Below are 22,348 nucleotides of genomic sequence, written 5' to 3'. Positions count from 1 at the left end.
TCTACACCCGCCCTTTGTAACTTCACCCACCCTGGAGGAGGTTGGTGAGGGCAGGGCCCAGGGAGGATGCCCACAGGACTTGGGATGATTCTGGAGTCTCCCAGGGACACCAGAGCTCAGGCGTGCATTCACAGCACATGGGCAGGACGCCCCCTTGTGGACACCACGTGGACAACCATGTCTAATCCCCATTTTAAAGCCAAAGCAACTGAGGTCTGGAGGGGTTTAGAAACTGGTTCAAAGGCATACACAGCCAGTGGAGAGCAGCCTGGTAGCTAAGACCCAGGCCTCTTAAGTCCCAGTCTGCAGCCGGGCCCACAGCCTCATGCGCAGACGTGAGAGGACCCGAGACAGACCTCGAGCTAAGCTCCCTTCTGTCCCCTGGGGCTTTCCTGTGGAGGGCCAGGCCACTTTCCCCACAGCATGTTCTGTGTTCATTTGTACCAAGAGATAAAAGCTTTCTGAAACTTTCCCGTGGCCTCCTGGAATGAGGCAGATTAAAGCCAAACCTATCACCACACTAACCCTGTCCTTCTCCCTTCCCGGCGCCGCCCCACACCCTGGAGCTGACCGGCGGCCCGGCCAGTATCTCTGTCGGGCACACCCCGGTTGGCAGGAGCCGTATTTACCGTCGGAGGGCTGAGGGAAGTGAGATTGGGCCATCACAAGGCACAGTGGGGCCGGACCCCAGAGGAAGTGACAGCCGTCCGGATTGGCAGTTCATTCTCGGGGTGGGGGGGCACCTTCTGGGAACCCAGAAGGTCCTGGGCTTGGAGCATCCAGAGGCAGAAGGAAGAAGAGTCTTTTTTCATTTTACAAAAAGTTGTGCTCCATGAGTGTTTCTGAGTCTGACCTGTGAAAAATACTAAGACTCTGTGTTTTTCAATTGTGGTGGCACCAGAGAAAGAAATATATTGCGTGACAGGGAGACTGCAGAAAAGGTATCTATCTTGATTCCCATTTTTAATTTAAACTTAATGGAAAACACATTTTGCATTCTGTGGCATTCCCCCCGGCAGCCTCAGAGGGCCGGGCAAAGGTGATGGGTCCTGGCAATTAAGCTGGTGAGGTATTATCCCTTCCAGGCCAGGGTCTGACCAGTAGAAGAGCACAGGATCTGGGCACAACAAAAGACCAGATTTCCCCTGGACTCTGTAGTCAGCCGGGTCTATGGTTGGAACATAGAGCCTTATTTCCCTGCTCCCTCCTCCCACCCCCCCCCCCCCCGCCCCCCCCCCCCCCCACCCCTGCCGCTGCTCACTGCAGCCCAGAGAAAGGGAGACCCACGGTCAGTAGGCTGCGGGGCAGGAGACAAAGGCTTTGGCACGGGCCAGACCCTTGTCTCCCCTGCTCCAGGTGTCCCAGATGAAGAGCAGGTTAGGCTGGGGGACTGGAGAGCTGAAGAAAGCCCCATTGTTGGGGCTCTGCTTCACACCTGCAGAGCTTCACTCTGTTCATTTCCATCTTCTTTCAGATCCTTAATACAATATCCAGTGACGGATGGACTCCAAAATGGAAAATTATTTTTTCCTTATGCTTTCAACTTGTTGGGGGGGCACTCCATTCTCAGCAGCGGCCACTTCGTGCTTTTCGGGGCCCCAAATTAGCAGATAAATACATATACAGACACACATATATGTATGTGTATATGTACATACCCGTATCTGTATGTATGTGTGTACTATATATATGCACATATGTATATATACACCACTGTGTGTGTGTATATATATATATCCCTGCATGCATACATTAATAACAGTAAATAAGCAAATAAATACACATTTTAATGGAAGTATACAGAGTCAAGCAAGAATCATAAATGCACAACCCAAGAAACTATCACAAAGGGAATCCATTCACTTGTATGAGCACCCCCAGGTCAAGGTCAAGGAAGAGATCAGAAGCCCCCTTGTACCCTTTCTCCGTCACCTCCCCTTCTTCCTCCCCAAAGGTAACCACTGTCTTGATTCCCAACACCATACGTGAGTTTTGTCTGTTTCTTAGATTTAGCCTGAGGACCGCGGGGTCTGCTGGACCGAGCACAGGTTTTGCAGATAGACAAGAATGGGAATCTTGCTTCCGGGCTTTCTGGCTGTGTGACCCTGAGCAGATTACTTGACTTCTCTGAATGCTGATGTTCTCATTTGTAAAAGGAGAAGCACATGATACTGGTTTCACAGGGCTCGGGTAAGGATTAAGTGAGAGACTAGATATAAAGTGGTGCTTCCTGCATTCAGGAGTGTTGGCTTCCCTCTGCCCATCACAGCCTGTTCGCTCGGACAGGATGGTGTCAGGGAAGATTAGGATTCACATTAGCCCCGCACAGAAGGAGCCTGAAAGCGGGAGAAAAAAATCCAGAGCCACCGAGTGGGAGGCCAGACTCCAGGAAGGACCTTCTTGTATCAGAACAAATTCCCGTAAGAAAAGCGTGTGCTATGCCATCCTCTGTAGCCTGAAGAACTTGTCAAATAAAAATCGGAGAAGAGAAGGGGATGTTGGTCCCTTGGGAAGGAGGCCAGATGCTCCTAACCAGCCCCTCCTTCCAGGAGTGAAACTTGAACCAAAAACGGTCTTCAGGGCGAAATCCTTTTCCTAGGTTACCATGAAATATGTATTTCATGCAAGCTTTGCAGGGGTCAAACGACCCTTTCTCTTGGCTTTCTGGGAGTTTCCTGTGGAATTCATATGTGCCCAAAGAAGAACTTTCAGCAAGGGGAAAATTTAATAAATGTGGTTTATCTAAGCTTCGTGCTCTCAGCTAAATCTACACTAATGACTCAGGCAGTTTGCTCCTCTGAGACCATCATTTTTCTTTATTTGCTCCAGCCGTGAGGTTTCAGCCTGAGGGAGAGAATGTCAGGGACAGAGAGGCAGACATTCTTGGTCTTACTGCTGAGACTTTTATTTTTCTATTCCCTTGGAACGTTTGGTTCTATTTCTTAACCTCCTTCCAGTCATGGAGGATTATTTCTTATTGCAGCAGAACCCATTCATAACTCCAGGTCCAGAGGACACGACGAACGCTCAGCAAGCTCTTTTATAAAGGGTTTATTGTATGTCATTGTGGTGTCTGTGGGAGATAGGATGTAAAAATAGTAATGATAACAGCTAGCATTTACTGCATACTCACTAGCAACCAAGATCTTTTTTGAGCACTTGACACGTATTATTTTATTCAATCCTCGCAACAACCGTGTTAAGTGGATGTTATTATTAGCCCATTTTATATATAAGGAGCCTGGGGCTTAGCGAGATTAGGTAAATTGATGGAGGTCACAAAGCTAGTCAGTGGTAAGAGGCAGGTCTAACTTTCAACTCTCATTTGCATAATAACTATAATGAAATGAGGTTGTCCCGGCTTCACTTGGTCCTTGGTATTTTTGAGACTGGACTAACCAAATGCATATGGTTTTCGGGATATTACATGCACGTGACTGTCTCGTGTCTATTTTTTTTAAGATTTTTATTTGAGAGAGCAGAGCAGGGGGGAGGGGTGGAGGGAGACAGAGAAGTCGGCTCCCAACTGAGTAGAGAGCCCGATGCGATGCGGGGCTCGATCCCAAGACCCTGGGATCATGACCTGAGCCAAAGGCAGACGCTTAACCCATCTGAGCCACCCAGGTGCCCAAGACTGGCTCATTTCTAAAATGGTCTGCATGTGTCCACGCTTTGGCGTATTGTGGTCTCAATACCACCTCCACCCCTCCTCTTTTTTGTTTGGAGCCCTTCTCGGGGCTAGCAGTGACAGTCGCCCAAGCCAGAAGTCATCGGTGCCGGGCAGTTGGGGCATTCTTATACAATTCCCTTCCTCGTCACCTGGCCTGGAAGGGACACATTTTCTCTGAGGCACACAACCAAACGCCCACAGCTGGGTGAGGCAGCAAGCAGCTCTGCTCCGGCGTCCCTGCCATGACTGGAGACTAAAAATAGGAGCGTCTGACAGCCCATCCCCTGTCCTCAGCCCTGGCACCCAAGTCAGCCACCCGTCTGCAGAGAGAAGGGAAAATTTTCAAAGACTTCCCCAGCCTCAAGCACTCTGGCAGGCTTATCACGTGTGCTGTAAAAGCATATTCCAGCCCTGGTCCTTGAAAGCCCTTCAGAGGTCCTCCCCGCCCCCCTTCCAGAGAACCTCAAGGAGAACTGCAAAAATGCCTACGTTTTATAAAAAAAATTCCTGAATTCTTTTGAAACTAAGGAACGAGCTTAGTTTTAGGGGCAAGGGGGAATTTTTACATGCAGCAGAAAAAAAACTATCATCCCCTGAAAATGCCTAGACTAGGGCGTGGAATGAGTAGTTACGCCTTCAAGTTTAATTTTTAGAGACTGCATAGCAGCCCTCTGGGATGACAGAAAAGTCAATGTAGCATGCCTCGCATTCAGTTGTATTCTCTTAGACGTTTGCGGAGGAAGGCCAAGAGTTGCTACTGGAACTCCGGCCACCCCCTGCCCCTTCCCAACACTCCCCTCCACTGACAACGAATAATACCTAAGCACCTCACCCACCAGTAAAAGGACCTGCCTGTGAACCCACAGGGTATCCTAGCAGGCCGGAATTGTGTAGCTTCTCCTCCAGGGTGTGGTAGAACTACAAACTGCAGGCCAAACCTGCCCGAATCTGGCCAACTCTGGCCCACGGACAAAACAAAACAAAAACAAAGAAGAATGTGCAACAGAAACTGTATTTAACCCACAAAGCCTAAAATATTTACTATCTGGTCTTTATAAGAAAAGCTCACCAACTCAGGCTGTAGTTTAACTCCTTCATTTTTCGGCTGAAGAAATCAAAATCTAGACTCACCCATGGTCACACAGCGAGACTCCCCGTCCTTGCTCCTGCATGACATGGCTTGGATGTCCAAGAACTTCGGAATCGTAAACGTGGCTGCTGGGGGAGGGCTGTGTGTGTCCCACCCGCAAGTATTCTGCCCTAACTTACTCTGACGGGAACTCCAGGAATCCAGTACATTCCCCCCAAGATGGATTCCAGTAACTCTTTCTTTCTCTCAAGGAGCCATCTGTCCCTCTTCCCTACCCCCATCCTTTCTCAACCCATCTTCTATCTTTGATCTCAGAAGAACATCTTGTTATAACCGGCTTCTGCTTTGCCTTGCAGGTTCACTGCTGGCCTATAACACAACCTCCCACACAGACCAATCCTCACGACTGAGTGTCAAAGAAGGTGAGTCTGTTCTCTCATGCATTTTCTTCAGTCCCAGGCTTGGCACCGTTTCGTGCTGTTACGACTGGTTCGGGCAACCCCAACTCTGTGCACCATTAACCATAAAAATAGAACAGGTGGTTATTTTACAAGGAAAAAAAATGGGTTTATTTGGAAATAACAAAGAATAGGAATTCTGGATAAACAAGCTATGGCAAAACCATAGGTAAGCCCAGCAAACGAAGGAGAGGAACATCATTTTATGGAGGAGATGGAGGAAGTTGGGAGGAGCTGTTTGAATGGAAGTCCACTGGAGAAAAGTTAAGAGCTCAGGGTGCTGGCTTGTCTCATTGGCTGAGATGCAGGGGTAGTGGATTTCTTATAGGACCAATGCAAGGTACATCTTTCCCTGTTGGGGGCCTGTAATTCATGATTCTTTCCTGCTGGAGTGTCCTCTGTTGTGGTAGGTAATTGACACATCTGTTGAAGTCTGTAATTGACAGTTCTTCCTGCAGCTGGCATTTGAGTGGTAGTGACCCTCCTCTGGGTTCCCCTTTCTAGCCTCCCAACTCAATTTATTGAGGTTTCCCTCTGTGAATTTTCAAGCACCAAATCTCTTGTTTTTTCTAGCATACAAGGCAAGAAACCAAAGCTTATCCCACTTGCACTAGCTGCAAAAACAGAGCAAGGTTTTTAAATATCTTGTAATCATATAAAAGATAGGACTTGAAGTTGTTACACCATGGAATAAAAGGGGTTGCTCTCAGCTCACTGCTCCCTTTCAGAGCTGTAAGTCAGGGCTTTCCTCCACTGAAGATAATGAAATGAAGATTTTTTAAGGATTCTTGCAATGCCACATTTTAAGGGTTTTTTTTCCCCCCCTCACAAATTTTAGCAATGCCAAGTCATTTTTAAAGTGGTGATTTGGGGATTTGGTCTAGTTGGTTTGGTTTGGTTTGGTTGAGAGAGACAGAAAACAACCTCAACAAATGATTTTTTGCTAGTGAGGATTTTACTATAATAGCATTTCTCAGCATCTTATTTATGGAACATTGTGAGGATTTATTGCTCCAGATACTGTGTTAGATCCCAGGCATTTAAACAAGTGAATAATTCTTGGTACCTGGTTTAAGGGAGAAAAAATGTTAAGTGAAAAAAATCTGCCCAAGGCAAAAAAAAAAATCCATGGAGGAGGGGAATTTTGAGGGGAGGCTTGAAGAACGAATAGGAGTATGGCAGGCATGCTCTCTTCCTTGGCTCCCTACTTTACTACTTTTTCTTTAATGTCCATCTGCTCTAATAGAGAATGAATGAGGGCACAAGTTCTCCATATGGGTACCATGTGGTAGAGCACAGCATAATCTTTTAGAGAAATTTCGAGCTCTTCTAAGGGAAGAGCCTTAGAGACCATTTGATTAAGAATCCTCACGGGTTATGGAGGAAGCAGACCCAAAACGCCTGGGTGTCTTGGCCGTGGTCACACCATTGATTACACAGGACTTTGTGTTCACTGTTAACAATTTCTAATCAGACGATGACCAGAAAATGTGGGGGAAGGAATATACAACATGGTGAATCTGCTTTTAAACTTTTGTGGTTTCATTTGCTTCCTCTCCCCCGCCCCCCGCCCCACCCAGGGTCAGTCCTATTTATGCTACCGTTTTTCCTTTCCAAATCAGATTTTTTGGATTTTGCCATGAAAACTAAAGTTATATTGACCATTCTACGGTCCAAGCCGCATTTTACTTGCTGACCTGTTTAATGTCATGTTGCAGACGTCGATCATGAAAGAAATATATTATAGTGACAGACGTTAGACTGGAGGTCAGGGCACCTTTGGTTTCATTTGGGGAAATCACTTCATGCCCTGAATCTTTGTTTCCTGTCAAACAAAAGGACTAAATCAGGAGGAGTCAAGCCCTGGCTCTTGAGCTCTTGGCTTCTAAAGAGAGGCCCTAGGGCCACAGGTGAGGGCTCTGCCTTCATTCAGGTCCCTCTGTTTGGATCTGGTGTACCTACGAGTTAATTTCATTTGCAGATAGGGATCTGGTTCTTGGAAGGAAGCGGGCAAGAGGAAAGGAAGCATGGAGGAAGGGAAGGGGAGGAAAGGAGAAGGAAGGGGGATCCTTCAAAGTTTCTTTAGTTCTACAGGCTAAAGCTGGCTGGTGACCAGTGAGGCTCTGGGACAGAGCCAAGGAGAGAATATCTGATATTGGGCTTAAAATACAGATTTTCATTTAGAAGCAAGTCTGAATTGAACTGCGTTGATAAGCAACTCATTACTCCTCCAGGGGTCTTAGCTTTCAGCCTCTCGCCTCTACCTACCACACTGCATTTCCTTCCCTTGGCCCTTTTGTATACAGGTGGCCATGCATTTGTAATGCCACTGGGCTTATTCAGGCTTATTGCAGGAAGAGCTCGCTCTTGCTGGGCAACCACCGTCTTTGGAAATAAATTAACTGTAGTATCCAGGCAAACACACGCTGCCAGGACCTCATTCAGGTGGTGCCGGGGCATTTATCTCCCAACATCGGCCCTGGCCTCTAGAGACCATTAAGTCTGTGCTTGCAGGTGCATCTTTTGTCCCCAGTAAAGCTTTCCACTTGAGCTGTCTTGCTTCTCTGTTGCCTCCCCACTTGTGAGGTGGTCTGAATCTGTCTGAAAGGCCCATCATCCACAAAACAAAGTGCATTAGCAAGACAAAGCTAATCAGGCTTCTCTCTCCTTCCTTTTCACCCTCCTCCCCATATCCCTCTCTCTCTGCCTCTCTCTCTCTCTCTCTCTTTCTTTCTCCCGCGTGCATGCTTTTTCTCTAATGGCTATCTTTATTACTTAAAATATTAAATGGAAAAATAAAGAGAAGACACAGTTTAACCCTGGCTCCATCTTGTTTGAATAAGACACACGCATAGCCCCAAACAAATCCAGAGCACATCAAGAGCACCAGAGCTGTGTGTGTGTGTGTGTGTGTGTGTGTGTGTTGTGCTTCACAAAGGGCAGGTGCTGGAATCAAGCACAAAGGAAAGAAGTTGAGGAGATGATGTCTATTAGTGCTTCTTCAATTCACTTATCAAATTAGAATGCCTTTTTGCTTTAAAATGACATAATCACCCTTCCAGCTTGTCTCTTGAAAATGATTGCACTCTCAAAGGGTTATTTGTGCCCAGGAAGTAAGACTTGATTTTAGAAATTAATTTATAACAGTCTTTAAGCCCCTTTAAATTAAGTATTCTATAGTCACAGATTGGCCCCAGTTAAAATAGTGGTGCTCTCTTGACCTTTACTTATCAAAGGCTAGCGCACTTTAAAAAATAAAGTAGGATGGAAGTAATTGTGACCCATTTACAATAGCAGCTACAACTCTCATCTAGATAGGATTTTGTAATACCGTAGACACTTTTACATGCTTTGCATCTGCTTTTGACCTGGCGGCATCCCTGAGAGGTAGCTAAGATCCTCTCCAGTTTGCAGATAGAGTGAGATTCAGCAACATTAAGCAGTTCACTGAAGAGCACCCCCAGCTAGTCAACAGCACAGCAAAGACTCAAACCCAGGATGTAGGGTTCAAAATTTCCTGCTCCAGATGGTCTCCCTGACACGTCCAGCTCGTCCCTTCTCACTGGACGTCCATGCAGACAATATCTGGCCTAAGTGTTGTTTCAGCAGAGCCTTGAAATGTCTCCCATTATTTTGCCCTGCTCCCCGCAATTTTCCCCCTACCGTCTCCATCCACACCCTGTGCTGTTCTCTGTTCCCAAAGATGAATTCACACACAGCTCTTGCTTGGCACTACCTTCTGGTCTGCACTGCACAGAGAATCACTTGGAGAGCTTTTTAAAAATGCTGGTGTCCTAGAACAAATGTATGGCTCCACTCCCATGAGGCATCTCGATTAGGCAGATCCATAGAGATCTTAGGTCATAGGATGGTGGTTACTCGGGCTGGGAGGAGGGGAATGGGCAGTTGCCGTTGAATGGGTGCAGAGCTTCGCTTTGGAGAAAGATGAAAAAGTTCCGATGGTGGGGGTTAGTTACATAATGAACGTACTTAATGCCACTGAAATGCTCACCAAGAAATAGTCAAAATGGTCGATTCTGTTAGGGATGTTTTATCACAATAAAAAAATGAAACATTTCCATTTGAAAAAATTTTAAGGGGAGCCTGGGTGGCTGAGTCGGTTAAGCATCTGCCTTTGGCTCAGGTCATGATCTCAGCGTCCTGGGATCGAGCCCTGCATCGGGCTCTCTGCTCAGCGGGGAGTCTGTTTCTCCCTCTCCCCCTGCTTGTGCTCTCTCTCTCTCTCTCTCTCACTCTCTCTGTCAAATAAATAGAATCTTTAAAAAAAATTTATTTAAATACTGATGCCCAGGCCCCGCACAGGACCAATTGGTTCGGAATAGCTAGGAGTGACACGTGGACATTGGGAATTTTTTTTGAAGCTCTCCAGGTTACTCTCATAACCTGCAGCCAAAATCAAGAAGCCCTGTGCTATAGTGCAATCACAAACTGGAGGGAGGAGACCCAGCTCAGAGCGCCCCCAGGTTTTCTTAGCAATACACTGGGCCGTGATCTTGACCTTTCCTGACCCCTAGTGGAGGAAGAGCAGAACCTGTTGGTTCACCAATGAAGGTGCGGGTTGAGTGGAGGGACCATGTGATCATGACTTGTTCTTTTCATCATTGTCATTGATGATGTTATAATTTTCGCAGAATTTGACAGGTTTACGTTAGCACCTCTTCACATCTCAGAAATTCCTCTCGTATACGCCCTCATTATACGTACCTAAATAATAGACATGGTATGGGTACCTTGATTTTATTTGGGGAGGGGCAGAGGGAGAAGGAGAGAGAGAATCCCAAGCGGACTCCAAGCCCAGCCCTGAGCCCAACGCAGGGCTTGATCCCCCAACCCTGAGATCATGACCTGAGCCAAAATCAAGAGTCGGATGCCCAACGTACTGCACCACCCAGGTGCCCTGGTACCTCAATTTTATAGGACACTGGAGGTCTGGAAGTTAAGTGGCCTTTCCAAGTACATATGAGTCCCGGAGCCAGGACCGCTGACTTTCCAAACCTGTTCTCTCTGCCCTCCACACTGAGGTTGGAGTGTGTTTGGGGGTGCAGGTCAGAGCTCCACCTTGTTTCTGGGGTAAACCCTAGGGCCTCCCAGTGCTCTCAGCCTGACAATCAGCATGCAATAATCAGCCCATCTCTCCTTTGGAGCTGCTTTGCATGCCTAAACCCTCATTTCCTTAGCTCCTCATGCTGGATCTGTTTAAATACCTCGGACTCTCCAAAAGTCAGAGGATATTGAGCTCCTTGTTTATTAACTCCTGGAACTCATAAACCTGCCAAGGGCCCATGTAGCCCTGAGCTGTTTGCTCCAGCCAGGGAAGGCTTTCCGAAGCTGCTGCTGAATGCAAAACCTGAGTGCGGGTAGGGTGTCTTCCTGTACAGTAGCCATCTCTAGCAGTTGCTTTGGCTAATGGAAAAAAAGTCTGTCTGCTTACACTCTAAGTATTGGGGGGGGGTGGGCAACTACCTTTCCACGTCCTTTGTAGAAAAATGCCTAACTGGCGCTGAAGATCATGCTAACAAGAGCCCGGTGTCTCTCAAGGAGATTTCCAGATGGCAGCCTCCGCCCCCCACCCCCTTCGCGCACATAGCAACGGCCCCTTTTCTGCATCCCTTTATTGTTTGCCAAGCATTTGCACATCCATTATCTCATTTGCGCCCTCACAACATCACCCTGAGACAGCAGGGCTGGTATTATTATTATTATTCCCATTCTGTAGATTAGGGGGGTTCATGGGAAGTCCCCCCCCCCCAGGTCCTAGGGTAGAGCAGGCTCACACGTAGGTCTCTGGGTTCTTTCTTCCCACCACGCTGTTTCTCACATCGTCCTCTCAACATATTTAATTCAAGCATCTAATGATATTTTAAATGTAAATCAATTAAATTATTCAGTTAGTGCCCCGAATTTACCCAAGGCAGGTGTTCATCTCTCATTTCAACATTGTAACATATTGATTAGGAACTCGAGCTCTGGACTCAGACTCTGTGACCCTGGACAAGTCACTTACTTTTGCTGCATTAATTTCCCCTGTCTAAAATGAGGACACTTTTAGCACCCCTTCAGGGCTGAGACAGTACTCACCAATCACTTAGCATGGTATCTCACACACCAATAAATGCTCCATATGTTAGCTCCATGAATTATAATAATTAGTATTATTGCAAAAGAATTAGAATAGTTTTGGGCGCCTGGGTGGCTCAGTTGGTTAAGCGACTGCCTTCGGCTCAGGTCATGATCCTGGAGTCCCGGGATCGAGTCCCGCGTCGGACTCCCTGCTCAGCGGGGAGTCTGCTTCTCCCTCTGACCCTCCCCCCTCTCATGCTCTCCCTCTCTATCTCATTCTCTCTCAAATAAATAAATAAAATCTTTTAAAAAAAAAAGAATTAGAACAGGTTTGAGGGTTGACCATTGGTTGACACTGTGCCAAACGTTGAGAAGGATACCTTACTACATCATATGGCACGGTAATACCATCAATGGGACATCCAAGTTGCTTAAAATCTTATTAAGGAGATACACGTGGAACTCTTAAGGAATAAAAGGAAATTGCATATAGTCAATCAGAAAAATACATGCTACATCCAAGAAGTTCTCTGAGAGTAATGGAGAGATGAAAAATCATTCAGTGCTAACGTTGCACGTCCTCCCTGCCAAACCTTTCATGTGACAGAAGAGCTGTGAGGCCGGAGAAGACTGGGTCCAGCCAAGACCACACAGGCAGTGAGTGGCAAGGGGCAGAGCCTGAAGTCACTCAGGACCTTAGTCAGGAATGGACCAAAATTCTGTGATTCATGCCTTCCTCCACCCTAGTCAATCACGTCTTCATTTATTAAGAACCTACCATATTTGGGACACTAGGCTGAGCTCCAGAAATCCGGTGTGGAACCAGCACCTACTGTCAAGGGGCTCATAATCAGAGATACTACAGATAAGGTCAGTAAGTCATTAAATGCCGTATATTGGAGTATGGGGAATATAGCACCAAATCTTGACACTCCCCCTGTATTTACATCCTCTCTGGGGTGTCCTTTATGATTGAATTTTAGAGGTTGGAGCGAAAGATAGGAGGCCTTTGGAGATATGCAGCATAGTAGTCCTGGGAGTGGATATGGAGACGAGGGGAAGGTGGTCAACCCCAAAGATACCAGACAGTGTGTCTGGCTCTGTCGCGTACCTGTGGGGGCTACAGTGCGGGGGCCGGAAGGGTTCAGGCTGGGATTTGGGGGAGGGGCCCAGGTGAGCTTCTCTGGGGGTATATGAGCATGCCTTGGGGAAGCACCAAGGCCTCAGTGTATGATAGGGGTGTGGGGAGGGGGAAGCCCTGAGTAGCCTCTTGGTGGCTTACGTGAAACTGAAAGACAGAGTCCGGTTGGGTGGTCTCCCTGTGGGACAGGAAGCTCCGAAAAGGAACCCAGAGCCAGGAATTTGCTTCAAAATACTGGGGGCTGAAGAGAGGGAGTAGGTGGGAGTAGAGCTGAAATGAGATTGGCCATGAGTCCATGCTTGTTAAAACAGGATAAAGGGCCCTCCGGGGTTCCATAGCCTTTTCGCTCTGCTTTTCTATACCTCTGAAATTTTCCATAATTTAAAAGCTGCCTTGAGAAACTTTGTTTCGATGGGAAAAAAAGCAGAGATGAGTTCAGAATATTTATTCCTAAAGCTATGCACGGTGTGTATCGCATCGTGAATGAGGGTGATGTGTGTTCGAGTTCAGCATTTGGGGGACGGTGGGCTTTGGGCAGCATCCTGAGTGTGATGTCTCTGCGGAAGGGTGGGTGAGCCTGGTGTTGAGCGTGGGCATGCCCTGGATAGGGTAGCACACGGGGGGTTGGTCTGGAACATGTGTACCCATAGGAAAAGGCCTGTAATGCTGTGAGGTAATCTGTTATTTTTAGGGAGTAAATAACATCTCTTATGGAGCAGGTTATATGGTTCCAACAGGCTCTGTCTGTGTCAACTAATGTACACTTAAAATTTGAGGGTATTAAGGCCTCACAGGAGGGCCCGTTAAGAACTTTGTCATTCTATGTTTTTCCTTTATGATGAAATACCCCTAATCCATTTTTAGCAAAGCAGGGGTGATTGCTGAATGTGTGTGTGTGTGTGTGTGTGTGTGAGCTTGTGCTGTTTCTGTGGTCCAAAGGCAAGATTTATGATTCTACTAGAATAGACAGTAGCTTGCTCTCTCCATTTTATTTTTTTCAAACTGTTTTTCTTTGAAATTCCAGAGTTAATGTTTTGTCTGCTTTCGATCTGACCCTCTTTGGAGAGCTACATGTTTTTGTGTGTGTATGTATGTGTGTGTGTGTGTGTGTGTGTGTGTTCAGCAGAGGGAGATTGAGAGAGAGAGAGAGAGAGAGAGAGAGAGAGCGAGTGAGCTGGGAAACAAAGAATGGTTGTCTCCAAACTGTAGCAGGCAGGAAACCCCAATCCCAAGGGAATTTAGCCAGCCAGCCCTGTCCCGGAGTCAGACTCCAGCTCTCTGAATTCAATTTGACAGCTTGTCTGGGACACTTTCTAAGTAACCATTATCCTTCCTTTCTCTTAAGTAAAAGCACTGTTATTTTTTTTCCGTGGGTGTGCTGCGTGCACTGTTATCACACATGTGTGGGTTACACACAGCGACTAAGACATGCTTTCTCTAAATTATTGGAAACACTTAGCCTGTTTCCTAAGACAAGTGTAAATTTGTTCCAGAATAACGAGGCCAGCGACTTTCAATATTGTGCCCTTGCCTTGTGGGAGGAAGGTACAGAGGAATTTTGTTGGGACATTTCTTTTTTTCCTTTAGTTGCAGTTAAGGACTGCATTCCCTTATTTGAAGGAGTTTCTCTGTCGCAGGAATAATTCAAATTTTATATGTTTTATTCCTTTGAGGGTTTTTTTTAAAAAATGTATTCAAGCAAAGATATCTTCCCATGATCATTCTCCTCGGTGTCTGTGTTTGATTGATTGATTGATTATTTTAGAGAAAGAGACCATCATACATCACACTGCAGGAGAGAGTTCAGAGGTGGATGGGTGTCAACCATGGGACCCCCCGCCGGGTTGCACAGGGCAGACACACATGACTAGGGTGACCTTCTAGAGTTCCAAGCGGGTGCTTCTCACTTTTGTCTCCTCTGCTTACTCAGATCAGTTGACTTTGCCACCACAGCACGGTGGGATTGTGCGGCAAAAGCCAGCCTTTCTGTGTGTGTGTGTGTGTGTGTGTGTGTGTGTGTGTATTTGAAGGCTGTCCAGGTTCAGCTAGGCAGGATCCACAGGCACAAGTCCCAGAACAGTCTCAGTCCTTTAGGGTGCAGGGACATGACAGGCTTGCCCAGTGGCACACACCCTTCTTCCCTGTCTCACCCCCAGCCCAGTCTATGTCCTAGAAAGCCACATTCTGAAATCTCCCCTGACCCCACACCCGCCACGCTTTGCTTGTACCCCCTGTTTTCCCAATTTAGTATTCAACAGATTCCGTCATAATAGTCTTTTCTCTTGCAAGACTTGAAGCATCTTGGAGGTGGGGACTGTGTCTTCAACAAGGCCACTGGGTCGATGGATAAAAATTATAGGCAAAGTGCCTTCAATTATTCCCCAAGAGCTTACTGTACAACTAACCATTTGTGGTGTTTCCCAATATGAGAGCGATATTTTGGCCTTATCTGCTGCAGAGGTCGCATGGAACCTGCCTTTTCTTTCTCCCTTGCCTCTCATTTCCCCTGCGCTTGACCCCACGGTGAATCCTCTGAAGCTGTGCTCAATCCCATCCATGAGGAGAGGGAAGAGCTTGCCGGGAACAGATTCCAGTCATGAGATGATAGCTCCCCTTCACCCTTTTTTGATCAGCTCAAATTCCCCTTGGGGGCCCTTCAGATCTGGGCCATCTGCTTACATGTTCCCTTGCAAAGAGAGGCAGAGGAGTACCAAGCCAAGGAAAGGTAATTTCGCAGGGAAAATGGACCTCCTGCTCACTTCAACCCTCCGTTCCTTTCTTAGCGCCTTCCCCCATGACGATAAGAGCCAGCACTTACTGAGGCCTGACACACGCCAAGAACTTTCTGTTCGCTTCTCGTTTACACTTAGTTTACACTCTCGTTTACACTCGTTTACACTAAATAAGCAACCTTATTTAGTTGGCACTATTGTTATTTCTCACTTCACATATGAGAAAACTGGGGCACAGAGAGGTTAACCCCACATCACAAAGCTGGTAGGAAGCCCAGCAGGGACCTTGACAGCAGCGTCCTGCCCGCCAGGTGGGGACTAGGCTCCACACTTGCTTCTTCTAGTCCTTACGTCACCCCACGGAAAGGCCCATTTCTTCCAGGCAGCTGATGTCACCTAGCTGCTGAGAGGATGAGATGAGACTGATGGATTCCGGCTAAGGTCCAAAAAATCAGGGACCTGACTCGGCATGCTCAGTGTTTGCATTTCCAGAAGCATGTGAGGTGGTTTCACAGATGCACTCTTCATTATCATGCTTTATCATCTATATAACATTACACATTCTTTTGTGTTCGATATGACACTTAAACGAATAAAGGGGAAGAGAGAAGAGATTTAGAAAAGGGAACGATATATTGAGTAACACTCTGTCAGTCAATGAGGATTGCAGTAAATTTAATTTTTTTTAATGTATCTTCTTAAATTTAAATTCAGTTAATTAGCATAGAGTGTATTATTAGTTTCAGAGGTAGAGTTCAGTGATTCATCAGTTGCATCTCACACCCAGTGCTCATGACATCATGTGCCCTCCTTAATGCCCATCCCCCAGTCACTCCTTCGCCCCACCCCCCTCCCCTCCAGCAACCCTCTGTCTGTTTCCTATAGTTAAGAGTCTCTTATGGTCTGTCTCCCTCTCTCATTTGGTCTTCTTTTATCTTTCCCTCCCTTCCCCTATGCTCCTCTGTTTTGTAAACTTAATTTTTACAGTGAGGGTGGATAGACACAAGGCTAGTAAATCTAGTTGTGAAATGTCCCTTACATTGCAACAGGTAAGCAGTCCCTTGCCTCTGCAAGCTACATTGACCCACAGTGCTCAAGGAGGAGAAAGAAAGATGCAGAATTGCCTGGGAGCATTTTCAAGACACACGCCAGGACGCTCCAGCCACCCCAGCCCACATACCCTCCTTGATTCCTACATGCCTGTGCTGAGCAAAGGAGCCCGAGAGGAAGTCAGAGCTGAGATTTGCCTTCTTAGAATAAGCACCTTCCACTGTTTCTGAACTCTCGTCCCCTGACGCCATCCCTACCATTGAGAGCTGGAGCTTTATTTGGATACTGAAGGGAGAAGAAATGTGCCTTCCTTGCTCTGCATGGGCACCCTTTCCTGCCACCACAGTGTTGGCCTTTTCCTGTCCCTGTGCTGGAAGGCACTCAGGCCCCTAGTCCTATTCCTGGCTGCTTACAAGTTCCCCCAACTTTGGCCTTCCTGCCCTCCTTGGGCATGTCTTTTGTCTTTATATCTTTATGTTTATTGAAGCTGCTCTTAGGTGCTCCTGGAGAAATCCAGAACCAGATAGGCATCAACTTGTCCTGCAACATTAATGATGGTGACAATGAATGGATGAGCCCTGCTGCATTTTAAGAGGAGAAAATGGCTTTAAGTAAGCCCAGGAGGTGGGGGGGAGGGGGAGAGGGCAAAACTGTGGGAAAGGTATTTGGAGGCCACTTGACCTCAAGAGCACCCTCCCGATCCTTCAGCCAGACAACAACTCCCCCTCCACCCCCCCCCCCCCCCCCCCCCGCCACCAGGGAGGGGCCTCCCATGACAGTGCTGGGGGAGGTGCCGGTGCAGCCCCCACCACCATTAGTGCCAGTTTCTTAGTAGCATTTCACACTTACTAAGCGGGCCATTTGAGTTTTGAATTTCCAGTTCATCTCCAGACTCTTGACTATTACTATTTTAGGCCTCTCATCTCTACCAAATTTCACTTTGACTCAGACGTTTCATCCCATTCCAGATAACAGAGCTCAGACTCAAAGTGAGATTGGCTTGGGTTGATGTAACTCCATTTCTATTACCGTGTGATCTCGGTCTGTAATAGAAGTTAGAAGTGACCCCTGTTGGCTATTTTTGAGTAGCGAGGTCCCAAAGTACTTGGGGAAGAAAATACTAGGTCCACAAGGGCTCCAGAGGACCTGCTGGTGGCCACCTCAACACACAATATTCCAAATGCATGTGTTTTGCAAAACATACTGATAGAGAAGTTATACAGGGAGGTTGTTTGGGGGGTGGTAGTTGTTGGAATGTATTTGAAAGAAGCTTGCTTAGTCTCATGCTCATAAACCAAATTCTATCATCTATCTATCTATCTATCCCTCTATCTGGAGAAAGAGAGAGAGAGAGAGAAATTTCTCTCCTGCCAGATAGAGGTGTAGGAGTTTGGGGCATCTTCTAGTGAAAAGCCAAAGTATCAATAGTATCATTTGTTATTTTAATATAAAAACTTTTCCCAAGTTCTTTTTATAAATGTTAACAACTTTCTTTAGAGAAGCCCCTATCTAAGAAAATAAAGAACTTACTTGTCATGAATTATCCTTTTGGAGAACATCAAGTCTTTGAGGAAGAAATACTATAGCTAGAAACACTAACCAGGACTCATGTGGGCTTTTCCTCTCTCATCTCAGGGATCTATAAGCTCCCACTTGGGAGGATCAAGAAAAAGTTTAAACATGCCTCTTCGATAAAGTTCAAATTCTCGTGTCAGGCATACTCTAAAGAAAAAGTGGTAATTAAATGGGATTATTACTTTGTCTAACAAAATTCAACATACCTTTCAAAGCCCAATTCAAGTCCTGCCTTTAAGATATTTCTTCATTGGGCACCTGGGTGGCTCAGTTGGTTAAGCGACTGCCTTTGGCTCAGGTCATGATCCTGGAGTCCCGGGATCGAGTCCCACATCAGTCTCCCTGCTCAGCGGGGCTGTCTGCTTCTCCCTCTGACCCTCTTCCCTCTTGTGCTCTCTGTCTCTCATTCTTTCTCCCAAATAAATAAATAAAATCTTAAAAAAAAAAAAAGATATTTCTTCATTACTCCCAAAGACTACAATCTCTTCTCAAACCCCTAGCACACTCACAAGCTATCTATGAGCCTAATTACCTAATTGTAAGATTACCTCGTAGTCTTTAATTGTGAGTTTAGTCCTGCATCCTTTTTTTCCAGCCCTGTAGATACTAGTAAATACCATTGACAGCTGATGGGTTCACTGGGGAAGAAAAATCTAGTCTTTGACAATTTAATTAAATATTTACCCAATCCTTCTGCTTCACTAAAGAAAGAACCAAAAGAAATTAGCTTTGGTTGACACAAGAAAGATTAACTTCCTATCTCCCATGAATTAAACTCTGGAACAAGATAGCAGCTATAATTCTATAGGACACTTCGGAGTATATAAAGCATTTTCACATACATAATCTCATTTCTCCTCAGTAGAACCCTGTGGGGATTAAAGGAGCCATTTGGTTTTCCAAACTCTTAAATTTAGAAGAATCATTTTCTTTCCCCCAAGTACCTACCTTTTACAGATAGGTTAACTGAGATTCAGAGAGATTAAGTCGCTTGCCTTGATTCATGCAGCTGGTAACCAGCAGAGATGGGAAGCAAATCAAGGAGTTCTGAAGCCCAGTCCAGAATTCTTCCTGTTGCAATGAGCTGTTTCCCTGCATGGAATAGATTAAAGAGAAATTATGGAATTCCTTCTAATGAAAATCTTTAGGCACCTTTACTAACACCACAAACAACCTTATGCTTGGTAAGATTTGGGTACAACTCTTCCAAAGGGGTGAAAATCATTCTTGGCATAATTTTGAAAAACCTTTGAGCTTAAAAAGTCTTCAGTCTGCCTGTAAAATAATTATCAGCCCTGCCCAATATCCTAGAGGAGTTTAGAGAATGGCAGTTTTTATGCTATGAGTCATACTTTCAATTTCTATTAAAATTCTTACATGGCCACATATGCTTTCTCTCAGGCTTTGGGCCTCCAGGCCTGTGCTAATTTGCATGTCTGGTTTAGATAATGTCTGAGGTCTCTTCCAGTCCGAAAAGAAGCCTCTGATTCTGTTATATAAGTGAGATCACATTCCAGCTACCAAGAATTGGTGGTTCTTTTTCTTTAAAACTACTGTGTTTTTGTTGTGTGGATGCAGGACACAGGGATGAAAGCATGTCATGCTTACCTACCAAGCCACAAAGATGGAGTATTCCTTCACCATGAACTGTCCACTCCTCCTACACTGACCCCAGAGAATCTCCCTTTCCTGCAAACCATTTCTGATGCAGCTCAACAGGAAAATCCTAGGCAGTGATGGGATTTTAAGTTTCTTGATCTGAATGGCAATCCTAAGTCAGTGTGAGGGGAAGACCTCAGAGTTGCCAATTAGCCTGATTCTAAGTCTGCAGAAACTGGTGAACCCTTTTACTAGACTAGGTTCATCTCACCTCGTACTGTCCTCACCCCAAAACACCAGAAAGATACTGTCAGGTTTTTTCACTAATTTTGTTGTCTTCCAACATAAAGTAATTCCCACTAAATAAAGAGGGTCGACTTTCCAGGGGGGCTTTCAGATCAACGTAGGGTGAGCCGGTCACTCTTCTTGAGAAAATTATGGCTCTACAGAGAGCTCTGTTCTCACATCAGACAGCTCAGGTCTTTGCTCCAATGATGTGTTTTCAGGGAGGCCCTCCCCATCCCTCGACTGCCTGCTCTGCTTTCAGTGTTTTCTCTTTTTCCATGGCTCTCACCACCTTCTCATATACAATGTAGTTTACTGTTTGTTTTGAATGTAAGTCCCACAGAACAGGGATGTTTGTCTAGCTATCGTTGTGTTCTCAGCACATAGAGTGCTGTCTGGCACGATAGTAGACATTCACTAAAACGTGGTTGAATGAATGAATGTATTGTGGGATAGGAGATATTGATTAAGTCCAATAAGCTAGTGTTGGGGAGGGGGAGAATCTCGGGGTGGGCAAGGGAAACAAAGGTGATTAAGACACAGTCCCTCTCTTCCAAAAGATCATCACCAAGCAAGGGGGGATATGTGCACATAGAATTACACGAGAAGACAGAACAGGGCAGGGCAATAAACGTCAGACTATCACCAGGGAGCCTTGACCTGCAGACCTTGAAAAGAAAAGGATGCAAAAGCTGATTTGTGGAGCAGACACGGGATTGTGTCTCCTATGGCTGGAGTAAGTGAAGACAGCCTCACTGTGAAAATGTCAGCGCCGGCCATTCAGATCGGGGTCCTCAGCAGAGTGGAGGGAGTCGAACACAGACGACCTCTCATTTCTCCTCAAGCCCTGTTACCTAAGTGAACAGTGAGGGTTTCTTTTTCCTATGTGGAATACTTTTAAACCTGAGGCGGATTTGACCAAAAAGCGTGCACTTTAGTTGTGTCCACATGGCCCAATGCGGAGGGGAATTTGGGCAAACACCCAATTAATCTAGTCAGTACGAATTGCTTTTCCACATAAGGCTGGCCCGAAAATCCCACTTTGAGGCCTTATCAAAATAAATAGGTCATTTAGACTTCTGTGTCATTCGGACACAGAGCCTATGGGAGACACAAAGCGAACGAAGGGTCCAGGCTCAGCAGGGAGCCTCGCGTGACTGTGGCAACGTTGTGCATGGCCGATGTGCCACTCGCCTGTCCGAACTTTTCATATTTAAAAACCATCCATTTTTTTCAAGCATTTTTCTCATGTGTCCTTTTTTTTTTTTTTCCCCTTCGCACATATAATATCTTAAACAGTACCTCCATTATATTCCACACAGCAGGGCCAGTGCTGAGGCTGAGGGGCTGTTTGGATTCCAGGACAAGATCCTTGAGCAAAGGAAATCTGATCCAGGATGTTATTTATTTATTTATTTTTTTTCTGTGAGTTCCAAGTTTGAGGAAAGCCTTCCCTAGATATTTCCCTCCTCCTGAATTCTCAGTGAAAGCCAAGATCCTTTGCTGCTCTTTGGAGCAGAAGATACCCCCGAGGTGAAGTCTGGGCTGCCCCAGTAGCATGGGTTGAAATGAGGTAAGAGGACACAGCTCTGAGCATCAGGGCCGGCTGGGCAAGGGACTGGGGGAGCCGGCAGTCAGGTGGACGCTGGACTCTTACCACCCAAGCCTGCTCTACCCTCAGCCAGCCCTCAGCCACTGTCCCTCACCATCTCCCAGCACTGTGTCTCTCAAACTGGGGTCCCAGCTAATACACTTCTTGTGTTGAAAGAGGGCCACACGTGATTCCGATGGGGGATCGTTGATTTAGGAGCATAGCAGTGGAACGATTCTTTCTCCTTTATGGCTTCTCTTCCTTTTCAAGGCCTTCCTTGAACTTTTTAACCTCGACTCGCCAAGAGAAACAGTTTAGAGGTGCAAGGAAGAGAGAATAGATGATGGGTCTACGGTGTAGACTTCAAATCATCAGATGTTGATTTAGTCCTCAGGGCAGTCTCTAAGGGATTTGTTTTTCAGCTCTTTTAGAGAAGCAGAACCTGAGGTTCAAAAAAGCAGAGTAGCCCTTTGGCCAAGATCACTCATGAGTAGATGGCAGAGCTGGGGTCTGAACCCAGGGCTAACTGACTCTACACACCGTGACATAACCGCTGAAGAAAGCCAGGGCCTCCCACAGAGAAAGGACGCCTCCACAGGGGCATCCTGCACCCTCCCTAAAGTGCTACCTCTCAGGTCCTAGCTGCCTGTGCAGGGTTTTTGAAGCGGGAGGCCAGGCCGGAAGGTCAGACATCTGGCATGGTCGCCGGCAGGCCTTGTGGCCGAGACAGTGGCAGACAAGAAGCTGGTCCCGAGGTGGGGGTCGGGAAGGTTCAGGAAGCAGAGCAGCCTTTCACAGGTCGGGCGCAGCGTCATGGGCAACACAAAGGGGAGCCCAGAGGAAAGCAGTGTGAGCTGGGTTGTCGGCCAGTAGGGCCTGCTCCTCAGAGACTGGGCCTGTCAGAAGCCCAGGACCTCAGAGGGAGAGGGGACTTTGGAGGATCATCTGACCCAAACGTCTACCCACGATAAACACGGTCGCTCCCCTACGGTTCTTCCCTGTGAGCTTCTAGGGGATGTATCTTCCTCCAAGTGGGTTGGGCTTTTTCTTGGGAAGTCCGGGGCTCTGGGTCTCCT

The 22,348-nt window shown here is 46.6% G+C and overlaps 1 protein-coding gene across 2 annotated transcripts in view; it reads left to right on the top strand.

The window, feature by feature from the left end:
- FLI1 (Fli-1 proto-oncogene, ETS transcription factor) overlaps window positions 1-22,348 on the top strand; it is a 114,893-nt gene that overhangs the window by 79,104 nt on the left and 13,441 nt on the right. For both annotated transcript variants that reach the window (XM_021696278.2, XM_021696277.2), the window contains exon 5: window positions 5,117-5,182. In XM_021696278.2, coding sequence (XP_021551953.1) covers window positions 5,117-5,182 — 66 coding nt within the window. The remainder of the gene's footprint in view (window positions 1-5,116; window positions 5,183-22,348) is intronic.

The sequence above is a fragment of the Neomonachus schauinslandi genome, chromosome 11 (assembly GCF_002201575.2).
Source record: "Neomonachus schauinslandi chromosome 11, ASM220157v2, whole genome shotgun sequence".
NCBI classification, from domain to species: domain Eukaryota; kingdom Metazoa; phylum Chordata; class Mammalia; order Carnivora; family Phocidae; genus Neomonachus; species Neomonachus schauinslandi.
This window is presented reverse-complemented; position numbering and strand designations above follow the sequence as displayed.